The 14721-nt window shown below is 41.4% G+C and overlaps 1 protein-coding gene across 1 annotated transcript in view; it reads right to left on the bottom strand.

Moving 5' to 3' along the window:
• HNRNPLL (heterogeneous nuclear ribonucleoprotein L like) overlaps positions 1–14721 on the bottom strand; it is a 129320-nt gene that overhangs the window by 14605 nt on the left and 99994 nt on the right. Inside the window, exons 11-12 of the mRNA XM_073627687.1 lie at positions 6280–6337; positions 6094–6192 (exon numbers count right to left, since the gene is read on the bottom strand). Coding sequence (XP_073483788.1) covers positions 6094–6192; positions 6280–6337 — 157 coding nt within the window. The remainder of the gene's footprint in view (positions 1–6093; positions 6193–6279; positions 6338–14721) is intronic.

The raw sequence follows: 14721 nt of genomic DNA, 5'->3' as shown, positions 1-14721 counted from the left end.
GTGGCTAACCTGTTGATCATCTCCTGCTGGTCAGTCAAGCACACAGCCAGCCCTTTCTGGCTAAACTGCCTGGTTCATTTCTTCAATGCTTTTGCCTTGGCCAACATATCTAGAGACTCTCTGCTGTGTTCCTGTTGAAGACTTGCCTGGCTGACGTCCCTTCTGGTTCCTGATCCTGTCTGCTGCCTCTGATGCTTCCCCATCGATTTGGGGGCGATCCAGTTCAATGGAGTTGTTTCTCAACCAGGTTGGAATTTACTTTGAGATGCTGCCCCGGGCGTTCTTCACGGACAGAAGAAAGTAGGCTTCATTATTTGCTTTCTGATAGAGCCTTGGGCTGGGCAAACCCTCTATGGAACCCATGCAAAACCCCATTGTCCTGAGCTACCCAGAGTTTGTGGCTTCCTTTAAAAAGGGTATTTGATGTTCCCGCATGCTCCACTTCTGCTGCCAAGAGCCTCTTGTCCATCAGAGTACGAGAACTGTTGACGATTACGCCATTGGCTGCTTTTTCTCATGGTATCTCAGATAACATCAAAGATGAGAAAGCAGCCCGAGACATACAGTATCTCACAAAAGTGAGTACACCCCTCACATTTTTGTAAATATTTTATTATATCTTTTCATGTGACAACACTGAAGAAATGTCACTTTGCTACAATGTAAAGTAGTGAGTGTACAAGCTTGTATAACAGTGTAAATTTGCTGTCCCCTCAAAATAACACACGGCCATTAATGTCTAAACCACTGGCAACAAAAGTGAGTACACCCCCAAGTGAAAATGTCCAAATTGGGCCCAATTAGACATTTTCCCTTCCCGGTGTCATGTGATTCGTTAGTGTTACAAGGTCTCAGGAGTGAATGGGGAGCATGTGTGTTAAATTTGGTGTTTTCGCTCTCACTCTCTCATACTGGTCACTGGAAGTTCAACATGGCACCTCATGGCAAAGAACTCTGAGGATCTGAAAAAAAAAAAGAATTGTTGCTCTACATAAAGATAGCCTAGGCTAAAAGAAGATTGGCAAGACCCTGAAACTGAGCTGCAGCACGGTGGCCAAGATCATACAGCGGTTTAACAGGACAGGTTCCACTCAGAACAGGCCTCGCCATGGTCGACCAAAGAAGTTGAGTGCACGTGCGCAGCATCGTATCCAGAGGTTGTCTTTGGGAAATAGATGTATGATTGCTGGCAGCATTGCTGCAGAGGTTGAAGGGGGGGGGGGTCAGCCTGTCAGTGCTCAGACCATATGCCGCACACTGCATCAATTTGGTCTGCATAGTTGTCGTCCCAGAAGGAAGTCTCTTCTAAAGATGATGCACAAGAAAGCCCGCAAACAGTTTGCTGAAGACAAGCAGACTAAGGACATGGATTACTGGAACCATGTCCTGTGGTCTGAAGAGACCAAGATAAACTTATTTGGTTCAGATGGTGTCAAATGTGTGTGGAGGCAACCAGGTGAAGAGTACAAAGACAAGTGTGTCTAGCCTACAGTCAAGCATGGTGGTGGGAGCGTCATGGTCTGGGGCTGCATGAGTGCTGCCGGCACGGGGAGCTAGTTCATTGAGGGAACCTTGAATGCCAACATGTACTGTGGCATACTGAAGCAGAGCATGATCCCCCTCCCTTTGGAGACTGGGCCACAGGGCAGTTATCCAACATGATAACGACCCCAAACACACCTCCAAGATGACCACTGCCTTGCTAAAGAAGCAGAGGGTAAAGGTGATGAACTGGCCCAACATGTCTCCAGACCTAAACCCTATTGAGCATCTGTGGGGCATCCTCAAACAGAAGGTGGAGGAGCGCAAGGTCTGTAACATCCACTAGCTCCGTGCAGTCATCGAGGAGTGAAAGAGGACTTCAGTGGCAACCTGTGAAGCTCTGGTGAACTCCATGCTCAAGAGTGTTAGGTCAGTGCTGGAAAATAATGGTGGCCACACAAAATATTGACACTTTGGGCCCAATTTGGACATTTTCACTTAGGGGTGTACTCACTTTTGTTGCCAGCGGTTTAGACATTAATGGCTGTGTGTTGAGTTATTTTGAGGGGACAGCAAATTTGCACTGTTATACAACCTGTAAACTCACTACTTTACATTGTAGCAAAGTGTCATTTCTTCTGTGTTGTCACGTGAAAAGATAGAATAAAATATGTACAAAAATGTGAGGGGTGTACTCACTTTTGTGACATACTGTACCTACAGATCTGGAGAAGTTGATCACGTTTGCCATTCTCATGGACTCCAGAGACCTTCCTTTAAGCAGCACTTGTGTAAGCCTCCTGTACGTTTGGCTCAGAGTTTTGCACTCCCACCCTTGCCTCCCCTTCACCTTCCATGCCTCCTGGTACCGAGCCTGCCAGTGAAGTAAAACCCATGCAGTTGGGCTTCACACGTCTCTTTGCGGATGAGAAGGCCTTTAGGAGGAGGGAGAGATTGTGCCTTTATTGTGGCCAGGCAGGTCACTTCTTGAAGTCCTGTCCTACCCGTCTGGGAAACGTTTGCACCTGAAGTCCTGTAGGGGACAGACCTTAGGTGGCGTTGTTATGTCCCCAGTTACCTTGAAGGATAAGCCTCTAGTTCCAGTTACCCTTTTGAGTTGTCTGAGTTGTCCATCGATACACAGGCTCTAATCGACTCTGGGGCTGCAGGCCTGTTCATAGACAGTGCCTTTGTGTCTAAGCACTCAATTCCGCTGCAGCTTCTTGCCACTTAGCTTGCCATTGAGGCTATTGATGGGAGACCTCTACAGCCTGCCCATGTGACTCATGAGACTGCTCTGTTGACCATGGCCATAGGAGCTCTTCACCATGAGATAATCCAATTTCAAGTCATTTCCTTTCCTCATTATCCGGTGGTTATCCTTGGTTACAGAGGCACAACCCCTCTTTTGATTGGCTTCGTTGGGGTTCTTTCCTGGTTGCCACAATGCAGTCTTGTGCACCTCTTCCTTCTCAGAGGAGTACCACAAATTTTGCGATGTCTTTGACAAAGGTCAAGCCGGTAGTTTGCCTCTGCACCAGTCGTATGATTGCGCAATTGACCTTCAACCAGATGCCATACCCCCTCCTGGTCGGGTCTACACTTTGTCTGTGTCGGAGGACAGAATTATTTGACCACCTTAAGGGAGCAACGTTTTTCATGAAGCTTGATCTGAGAGGGGCATACAATCTTGTGAGGGTTAAGGAGGGCGACGAATAGAAAACTGCGTTTAACACCAGGACAGGACATTACGAATACCTCGTAATGCCGTTTGGTCTTTGCAACGCTCCTGCAGTTTCATCAACGATGTCCTCCGAGATAGGATACAGCAATGTGTGGTGGTTTATCTCAACAATATTCTCATATATTCTAAATCCCTATAGAGAGCCACCACACAGATGTCTCCCACGTGCTACAGAGGTTGAGAGATAATAACCTGTATTGTAAGTTGGAGAAATGCAAGTTCCATCGTGAACAGGTTGCATTTCTGGGTTATGACATTTCTACTGATGGCTTTCGATGGACCCAGAGAAATTATCTGTAGTTTTACAGTGGCCTCGACCCGTAAGTCTACGTCTGTTACAATGTTTTCTTGGCTTTGCCAATCATCGGAAATTTATTCGGAATTTCTCTTCTCTGGTCAAACCCCTGACTGATATGGCCAAAAAGGACAGTAACCCACAGAATTGGTCTCTGGATTCCATTAAAGCCTTTGAGTCTCTCAAGGCTGCCTTTGTTTCAGCTCCTGTGCTGGCACATCCTGATCCTACGCTACCCTTCAATCTTGAGGTTGATGCATTGGAGACCGGAGTGGGCACGCTTTTGTCTCAACATCCAACGTCCTACCTCTGAGAGCGCTATGCATTCTTGTGGCTACTTTTCTAAGAAAGTCTCTCCTGCAGAATGCAATTACGAGATTTGGGACAGAGAATTGTTAGATATCATTTTAGCTCTTAAAGAATGGAGGCATCTCCTTGAAGGTACCACTGTGCCGGTCCTCATTCTGACTGAACATAAAAATCTCACATTCTTGTGTGAGGCTAAACGATCATCTCCCAGAAGAACGCGTTGGGCTCTTTTTCTGTCAAGCTTCCGTTACATAGTTTCATTCTTACCCTATACCAAGATTGTAAGTTTTCCTCCGCTTCCAAGATTGAGTCAGTGCCTGTTCCTGTAATACCTCCCGATCGCATTCTGGCTATTGTACGCACCAGTTTTGCCTTACCATTGGGTGACAGAATTCATGCTGATCAGATCCAGTCTCCTCCCGACAAACCTGGTGACCGTTGCTTTGTCCCCGAGAATCTCCGCAATGCTTTGCTCCAGACTTAACATTCTTCCAAGGTGGCTGGCCTCGCAGGGAAGAATCAACTAATTTGGGCTATTTCTCAACAATTCTGGTGGCCTAGACTCTGCGCTGATGTAACCACCTTTGTAGCTGTTTTTTCCGTGTGTGCACAGAGTAAGACACCACGACACCTTCCAGTGGGACTCCTACAACCCATTCTCAATGGAAAGAGGTCTTGGACCCACTGGTTTATTGATTTTATTTTGGAGTTACCCAACTTCCAGGGCAACAGTTATTCTCATGGTGGTTGACTGATTCTCAAAAAGGTCACATTGTATTCGACTAAAGAAGTTGCCCACATCCAAAGAACAGGCATCAATTTTTGCTCGGGAGATCTTTCGGTTACATGGGCTACCCAAGATTATCATCTCAGACAGGGGTACCCAGTTTGTCTCCAGGTTTTGGCAAGCCTTTTGTGCACAGTTAGGAATCAGCTTTCCTTCTCCTCTGCGTATCACCCGCAGTCCAATGGGGCCACAGAACAAGCCAACCAAGCCTTGGAGCAGTTTCTACGCTGCTATATTTCTGACCACCATAACAACTGGTCAGACCCCCTACCTTGGGTAGAGTTTGCTCACAATAGTGCTGTCAATACCGCTTCTCGATTGTCTTAGTTTATGGTGAATTATGGTTTTCAACCATCCATGTTGCCTGACTCCGTTGTTCCTCAAAGAATTCCTGCATTAGGAGGAGCATCTCCGCAATCTTTGTTCCACTTGGGTGCAGGTCCAAGAGTCCTTGCAATGTGCCAGTGAGAGGTACAGACTCCATGCTGACCGCAGACCCCTACCTGTGCCTTCCTACCAGGTTAGGGAGAGGGTCTGGCTGTTATCTCGTAACCTGTTCCCTCACTGAAACTGGCATCATGATTTATTGGGCCTTTCCGTATTCTCCGTAGGATCAACCCAGTGGCTTATACATTAGACCTTCCTTCTAAAATGCGCATTTCAAATGTTTTCATGTCTCCTTATTAAAACCTTTGGTGTGCAACCGCTTCACTACCTCGGTGCCAGGTCCTCGCCTGGTGCAGGTCGAGAAACAAGAGGAGTACGAGATACAATCGATCGCTGACTCCTGCAAGTTCCGTGGGCGCATACAGTACCTGGTTCATTGGAAAGGGTGCGGTCCAGAGGAACACACTTGGGTCTCATCCTCGGATGTACTTGCTCCTGTCCTCAACTGAGCTTTCCATAGACATTTTCCCCCTCAAACCTGGTAGTCCTCTGAGGGAGAGGGGTCATTGAGGAGGTGGTACAGTCAGGGCTGGACTCTCAGCCCTTCCTTCTCTGTGCTCAGGTTTCTAAGCTGTTGGTTAATTGCCAGTACTCATCGATCCACATTAGCTAACCTGTTGATCATCTCCTGCTCGTCAGTCAAGCCCACAGCCAGCCCCTTCTGGATATTTAAACTGCCTGGTTCATTTCTTCGCCATGGTCAAAATATCTAGAGACTCTCTGCTGTGTTCCTGTTGAAGACTTGCCTGGCTGACGTCCCTTCTGGTTCCTGATCCTGTCTGCTGCCTGTGACTATTCTGATCTCTGGCTTCCTGACTTGTTCTGACTACCCAATTTGGCTACCGAACCCTGGCTATGTTTTGACTATGTTTACCAGTTGTACCATTTTACTAAAAGGGTGATTTTTACCACATTTTCTGTCCATCAATGTCATGGTTTCCTAACAAGCACATACTGACAGTCATTTTTTGACATACTGTAGATCATTTCATTTTACAGCATAATGATTGAAACAGAAAGTTAACTTACTTGGTACTCTTACTTGATAGTGATTTAATACTGTGAGTGATTCAACAGCCTCATTCTTTGTCTCCCATTCTAGCAGGCCAGACAACGTTTTAGATGAAGCTGTCGAAGAACAATAGGATAGGGATGTTAAATAGACTAGCACCACCACAGCAAAACATATTCTATGACAGTTTAAGATCTACTAACGTTTTGCATCAAACACTTTGTATTTGATGAATTTGGAAACATCGTGGTCTTCGCAGAGCTAAAATAAAAACACAAAATGGTTAATAAATTAAGAAAAATACAGGTACATGCATTAAAAATAAACACATAAGTACAAAGTGAGTTCTTCAGTAGTAAGGCAGTTATTTTCTTATTCTACATATGGGTGCTGCTCAGTACAAGGGAGCAGAGACTATACGGTCAATGCAGACAGTGCATTCTGGCTTCGTAGTAAAAGTAAACACCAAAAAGGTGAGATTTCAGTTTTGCATGGTTATTGAACTTCTTATCAAGGTTTTTACATCCTTTGGACATTCCCTGTGACCAAAAAATAATACCTTAAAGCCTAGTACACACTATCAGTTTTTTTTTTTTTAACCCCATGGGTTGAAGGGGAAATAAAAAACCTGACAGCTCAAGTCGGAACCACTGTACTAACAATCCAATGTTAGTACAGTGATCTAATCCGCCAAGCTATTGTGTTCTGATGAGGGGATACATCCCACCCCCCCAGCTAGAACATTCCAGCCAGCGCTCCCAGCCATCGGCTGAAAGCGCTAGTAGGCAGAGGAGAAATCACCGCTACAGGTGAGCCAAGGAGATCCCACAGCAGGTAACCCCACAGGTGCTGGCCCAGCTTGCCACCATGACAAACAAGGAAACCTGGAATAGGCAGCTGCACACCGCAAGGGGATACCAATAAAAATGTCTTTATTGTAATGTAGACAGATGCAGTTACAGAAATGAATGGAAGGTTAACATGTTTCACACATCTTGTGCTTAGTCATAACCCAAATGGGAGCTGGTCGGGCTGCTGGTTTTCCAGCATGCTCGTCGGACTGGCTGCCATACACACTGGCCAAATGTCTGCCATTTTTTTATTGAACCGGCCGATGTCGCCCGGCATTCGCCCCGTGTGTACTAGGCTTTATCACTACGATCTCCAAGAGGTACAAGATTAAAATAGGTGATTCAATTTGCATGCTTTATAAATGTAACATGTTTGGTAGTAGAAAACTGAATTTAACTGTAATACCAGCTTGCGATTTTCTTTCCTGCAATCACAGGTTGCAGGAAAGACAATTACAAGGTCAGTGTTGATGGGTGTATCCCTACATCGAGCCATTGTGAGAACACAGTGATTACTGCTAGCAGCTATAATAGCCGCTAGCAATCATTGCATGTAAAATCCAGCAGGCTGGTTGTACCTAAATTGATCAACTTGGGCACATTCCGCCTGCCCAAAACATGGCTCAAATCTCAGCCAGTCCCTGCTGAACCAGCCAAGATTCGAACCATCTATGGTCATTCACATCTTGCCGTCCCGGATCGCGGCGATTCTGCTCATGATCCCGAATCATGCCAAATCGCGAGAGGCCTGTGTGATCCCCGTCACTTCTAATGGCACCCCGGTCGCGGTGCAATTGTCCCCTGACGAATCGCAGAAAAATTGCTGTATGCCTTTTGCCCAAAAAAGTTCTTGCTCTTTTGGGCGTCAGGAGTACCGCGATTCTGTTTGTGCAATTTTATCACGATTTGTCAGGCGACAATCATGGCAAAATTGCGCCACAATCAGGGTGCCATTGGTAGTGATGGGGATTGCACGGGGGTCCTGTGATTTGCCGTGATTCGGGACACCAAGATGTGAACGAAGCTGTTGGCTAAATCTGATGAAGTTTACCTATGGTTAAAATGGAGATCTCACTTTTGAATGGAGTGAAAATTTGCATGTACCAAACACTTGGTACTAGTCAGAAAAAAAAACAAGATGAATGTGTCTGTTTGAAAATGTTTCTTGTATAAGTATCTGCAATTCAAAAGATGAGTCCCCCCCTCCCCCCCAGTTAAAATATTTTAGCCCAGGTTGAAACAGTAAAGTAGCCTGCTCTACAGTTAGACCAAGTAGCAGAATTTTATTTCTGATCCAGACCCAAGTCAGCAAATTTGGTTCCATGAACAACTCTTGACAAATTTTATGGTAAGACAGTGTTAAACAGTAAATCATAAAACCTGGCCTGTTAGTGGGTCCTGAGGACAGGGTTGATGCCCACTGATCTAGCTCATTCCTCCTCAGCTCTACTGTCCCTTGCTTGTCCTTTTCCTTGTCAAAAAAGTTTATTGAACATACAATAATATAAAGATACATGAAGTTCCTTTACAAGGATCTATAAAGTAAGCTCATTGTTATACATTAGAATTTGTATAAGTATTTAACTTGAAATTATCTGATAATAAAAATTAGGTACACAAAACCTAAAATAAAGGTGGAAAGTAATACATCAATTTCTTTTAGAGTGATTTAAGAAATCTATATCACCTTTAGATATTAACTGTTGGTAAAATGTGTACAGATCAGATGTATTCAGATAAAGAGCTTTGATCATGAGATGGAGAAAAGGAAAGAAAAGGAAGGAAAAGGATAGAAAGATAAAGATAAAGGCCACAAGGTCGACCCGCCCGTCGTTTTATCGTCCATTGGCTTCCTCCTGAAGCATTGAAATGGATGTTTCTATAAGTTATTTAATCTGCTACCATGGCAAAAGGACAGAGTCATTGAAATTTGACAGAAATTGTTGTTTTATCCAAGGATGCCATAACTTTTCAAATTTTGGGATTTGGTTATGATCCATTGCTGCCATCTTGGCATTAAACATTGTGTTATTCATTCTTTGAATTGTTTCTGCCAGAACCAATGTAGGGGATCTCCATGCCTTGGCCACTGTTTGCTTTGCTTCCGTTAATAGTTGGATCATAAGTTTGTATTTAGAAAATGTTAATTATTCCGGTTTCAAGTTAAGCAAAGCTATCAATGGGTCAGGTTGTATTTTCCTTTTGAATATTTTAGCAGCAATCACGAAAACTTCCTTCCAGAAAATTTGGATTAATGGACACGTCCACCATATATGTAAATGTGTGCCTATGTCTGGACACCCTTGAAAACAAAGAGCTGAGGTATTAGGTGAATATTTAGCCACTCTGGCAGGTACAAGATACCATCAGGTAAGAAATTTATAATTTGCTTCCAATGCCAAAACATTGGTCGAGGAAGATTTAGATGTGAGCCATATACTTGACCATTCCGTGTCCTCTAAAGTTCGCCCCAGATCCTCCTCCCATTTCTGAACATAAGTAGGTTTGTTGAAATTTGTGACTCCAAAGAATTGATTATAAATAGATGAAATTATTCCTTTAGCAAATGGGTCTTTTTCACAGGTTGATTCGAAAATGGATAATTGGGACAAGGGTATATCCACATTTAGGAATGGTGTGAAGAAGTTTTTAATTTGGAGGTATCTAAATATTTCAGAGTTTGGTAGATCATAGTTTTCTCTAAGCGTTGGAAATGGAAGGAATGATGTAGATGTAACAAAATTGTGTAGTTTCAGAATACCTGAAGTTGTCCAAGCTTTAAATGATTTTGGATAGATCCATGCCGGATAGAAGGCCGGATTTCTGATAAAAGATAGGAGGGGATTGTGTGGAGATTGTAATTGATATTTAATTTTTAGTTTATCCCAGAGAGATAAAAAGTGTTTAGTTATGGGATTATGTATTTTAGAACGGTCTTTGGGTTCAAGCCATAACAAGTTTGATATAGATAGAGGATCACATTCTGAAGCCTCTATAAATACCCATAATGGGATTTCCTGTTTTGGGTGATACTTGGAAAGACTGGCCAAGTGAGCTGCTCTGTAATAGTTAGTAAAGTTAGGATATCCCAGGCCTCCTTTAGTTTTGGGAAGATGTAATGTGAGTATTGGTATACGTGGTTTGGAAGAGCCCCATATAAATGAAGTTGTTCTTTTTTGCACTAGTCTCAAAAAATAGGAAGAACTCTGAATAGGTATAGTAGTTTAGGTAGAATAGTCATTTTAATTGCATTAATCTTTCCTATCCAGGATAGAGGAAGTTGCGACCATTGCTTTAATAAGTTTGTGATCCGCCTTAGTAAAGGAGGATAATTGGTTGAAAATAAGTCTGAATGAGATGCTGTTAATTGAATTCCAAGGTATGGGATTGATTTCTCTGCCCAGGTAAACGGGAGTGCAACCTTCGCTGGAATTAGTTCCAGGTTTGATAGTGAAATGGTGAGCACTTGGCATTTCTTAGGGTTTATCATAAGGCCGGAGAAGGCTGCAAATCCATCAAGGACAGGCATTAGGTTTGGACCTGAGACCTGTGGTGATGATAAGAAAAGCAATATATCATCTGCAAATATACATATTTTGTGTGTAATGCCTCCTACTTCAATGCCGGTTATAGTATGGTTTATTCTAATGTATTGGGCGATGGGTTCGAGTAAAAGGGCAAATAAGAGGAGAGATAATGGGCAACCTTGCCGGGTACCTCTTTCGATATTAAAAGCATCAGATTTGTATCCAGCGTATTTTTGTAGGCTTTGGGTTTATTATACAATGCTGTGATCCATTTTAGAAAGTGGGGCCAAAACCCCAATCTTGTAATGAATAGTGCATATATTGCCAGGATACTGTATTGAATGCCCTCTTAATATCGAGAGATAAAAAACATGAAGGGATTTTTCGTTTTTGAGCAATATGTGCCAATAGCACTGCCCTGCGTATATTATCGCCTGCCTGTCTATTTGGCATAAAGCCTACTTGATCTCTATATATTAGTTTACCTATGATACTATTAAGGCGTTTTGCTAATATTTTTGCTAATAATTTGATATCAAGATTTAATAGAGAAATAGGCCGATAATTTACACAGGAAGTATTGTCAGAAAGGGGTTTTGGGATCATACATACAATTGCCATTAGTGTTTCCTGCCGAAAGGAATGTCCTTCTAAAAGTTTGTTGAAAGTTTCAACTAGAATAGGGGAAAGAATCTCTGAAAATGTTTTGTAATATAGGGCCGAATATCCACCTGGCCAGGTCTTTTGTTAAGTTTTAGATCTTTAATGGCATTAGCAACTTCCTCTATAGTTATAGGTTCTTCTAGACTGTTTTTTTGGTTCTGGGACAATTCAGGTAAGGTCATTTTTGAGAAGAAAGATTCAGCTTCTGTAGGGTTAAATTCTTTGACTTATATAAGTCTGTAAGATGTGAATGAAATTTGTGAACTATTTTAACTGGATTACTGGTATAAACGTCTTTTGATAATTTCAAATGTATAGGCTTGAAAGATTTATTAGTAGAGTTTAATGCCCGTGCCAAATATGTGCCTGGTTTGTTTGTATTCATGTAGAAATTGTGCCTAGAGCGTTTGAGGGATTTATCTACTGATTCTGTGAGGAATAGATCGTATTCCAATCTAGTTTTTTCCAAATGAGATTTTGTACTCTGAGATGGATTATCTTGGAATGATATGGAGGCTGCGTTAAAATTTAGTTCTAGTTTCTTTGCAAGAAGTTTGCGTTATCTTTTAAATAATGCCATTTGTCTTTGTAGAGCACCATGCAAAACAGGTTTGTGAGCTTCCCATAATGTTATCGGGGAAATGTCTGGATTATTGTTGATTGATATGTATTCTTTTAAAGCTTGTTCAATAGTCATGCGATGTGATGGGTGTTTGAGCATTATGTCCGGTAGGTACCAAGTTGGGTCATGTGCTTTTGGTATTATTGAGGCTATGGTTGTGTATACCGCGTTATGGTCTGACTAGGGAATTGGAATTATATCTGACGCAATAATCTCTGGTATCATTCCTATTGTTAAAAAAATATGATCTATTCTAGTAAAGGATTGATGAGGATGTGAAAAATAAGTGAATTTCTTTTTTATTGGATTACTTTCTCTCCAAGAATCGACCAGATTGTATTTGGAAAGAAGTTGGGAAAAAGGTAATTTAGAGGTCGTTCTGGATGGGGTAAAAGGTGATTTATCGAGAAATGGGAGGAGGACCTGGTTTGAATCACCGCACATAATCACCGTTCCCATTTTGTGCGTATTAATCACTTGTAATATGTGCGAGAGGAAAGGTGTAGGTTGTTTATTAGGAGCGTAGTAGGAAATTACCGTGACTGCTGTATCCATTATATAACCCATGAGTATTAGGTATCGACCTTCTGGGTCTTTAATTTCTGATGATAATGTGAATATTGTGGACCGGTTAAATGCAATTAGGGTTCCCCTTTGTTTGGTACTGGCTGAAGCTATGAAAAATTGTGAGTAAAAAGGGGACATATATTTAGGTGTGGAATTATTGGTGAAATGTGTTTCTTGTAGGCACACAACGTGGGCCTTCTTGTTATGGAAAGTACGGAATGCTTTGGTCCTTTTCTGAGGAACATTTATGCCCTGAACATTCAGGGATAGGATATTCAATGGTGCCATGGTAACAGATCAAATAGTTTTGACTTACTTTTTATTAAGCCATGCTGACTGCGCGGATCAACCTGTGTGGACTGAAGAAATGAAAAGGTAGGAAAGAATCCAGTGGAGTCTGGAGTGAAGAATAAACAGAAAACATATAAGATTAGTTGGTACATTGTATGAAGTATTATGTGTAAGTAATCGCAAGTTGCCCGTGAGAGAGAATAAATCTCTCTATCAGGGGAAAAGGTGTCTTCGTCAGACTCCCACATATTATGGGTGGGAGAATGAGGAAGGCTAATGGGGGTACACGGATCTTCCACTTACAGGAGAGAAGTGCTATAATAAAAGGCATCATAAGCATGCCTCAATAATTAGAGTGCAGGATATTTAATATTTGTAAAATGAGTTGTTCTAAGGTAATTGTATATAGTTAATATCACCTTATGTTAAATAATTCAGTCAAAAAGTACCATTCATAACTTTAGTATGGATAATGATTAATTTTATAATTTTCGGGAATTTAAACCTATTAGAATAAACTATTACATATTTCAATCATATGTATTTGCATAAATATGATAATTCATAAGTTTAAAATTGTATTGATACTGATTAGATCAGCAGAAATCAAAAGTAGAGGAAGTATTTAGGTAATAATATACTTATATTGTGAAAAGAAAAGAAAAAGCTCCTATTACTTCAGGATCAGTTTTAGCACGTTTGCAACTAAAGATAATTTATCTGTTATTATTGTCTAAATTGGACAACTGAATAAAGAGTTTATTACATTTTTAGATTTTGAAGCTATTGAAACCAGTAATAATAAGAAATATAACATGAATGTAACATGATCTCACATAGTATGTGAATATCAAAATAAGGTTGCACTCAGTTATATTTTCAAATCTCGTAGAGAACAGTCTCTAAGTGAGAATGTTGAAGATATACTAGGATTTAAGTTGTCAGTCCATGGAATCAGTTACATAACGGCCTCTTTTGTGAGAATGATGAATTTCATTTTGTTCTGAGATTTTCTGAGTGTTGCTTGAAGATGAGGTTGACGCCATTCTTCTGCCTGAAGAGGAATTGCTGCTTGTGGGTTCTGTCAGATTCAATTTTAAAAGGGTCTGTTGTAGTTCATCTGCAGATCTACTCCTGTAGGTTGTACCTTGGTAAGTAAATCTGACAGAAAAGGGGAATCCCCATTGATACATAATAATGTGACGTTGCAGTTCCATTAATTGGGGTTTCATGGAGCGTCGTTTGGTGATAGTAAGTTGGGATAAATCAGCAAAATTTGATATTTGTGACCTTGAAAATTCAGTTTCTTTTTTATTCTTGCAGCTGCCAATATTTGTTCTTTTGTCCTGTAGTAATGAAATTTTATAATTATATCACGAGAGGGACCATCCGTTTTTTTGCCTGTAAGGGCTCTGTGAACTCTGTCTAGTTCTAAACGTTCAATTGGGATATCTGGCTGCAGTTCTTGTAATAGAGCCGTAATTGTAGATGGCAAGTCTGTCACTGTTTCAGGGATTCCCCTTATGCGCAGGTTGGAACGTCTGGCTCTATTTTCATAATCTTCAAGCTTAGTTTGAAGTATTAAGTTCTCTTCTTTTAGGTTTTCAATTTCTGTTATATTCTCTTGAGTAGTATTTTCAATTTCATCCATTTTTATTTCTAAGGCTGCGGTGCAGTTTCCCAGCTCTCTTATTTTTTTTTTTTTTCAAATATGTATTTTATTAATTTTTTCAAAAGAAAATCGGGCAAAGCCCGGAAAATACAGAACAGTAGGGAAGGGGGGGGGGGGGGGGGGGGGAAGAAGGTCGCCGCCTCCCGATATTGTAACATTATAATACATCATACATCTTACAGACATAACAAAAAGAAAACTCTGTCCCGTGGTATTATTATCGATACAAACATATTTTCCATATTGTTACATCTCACCATTTCAATTACCGTGGGTATATAAAATAATCATCATCTAAAATGTCCCACATTATGTCAATATTTTAATAGACCGATCAGAATATATTAATCGAAAAACAGCAACCTGAGTATAATACTAAAAAATAGAAAAAGCAAGTAGAAGAAAAGAAATGAAAAGAGATGGGGGGAGGAAAGTTGGGGGGGGGGGGGGAG

Source organism: Aquarana catesbeiana, linkage group LG04, assembly GCF_042186555.1.
Source record: "Aquarana catesbeiana isolate 2022-GZ linkage group LG04, ASM4218655v1, whole genome shotgun sequence".
Taxonomy (NCBI): domain Eukaryota; kingdom Metazoa; phylum Chordata; class Amphibia; order Anura; family Ranidae; genus Aquarana; species Aquarana catesbeiana.
The sequence above is the reverse complement of the archived record's forward strand: the minus strand, read 5'-3'. Positions and strand labels throughout refer to the sequence as shown.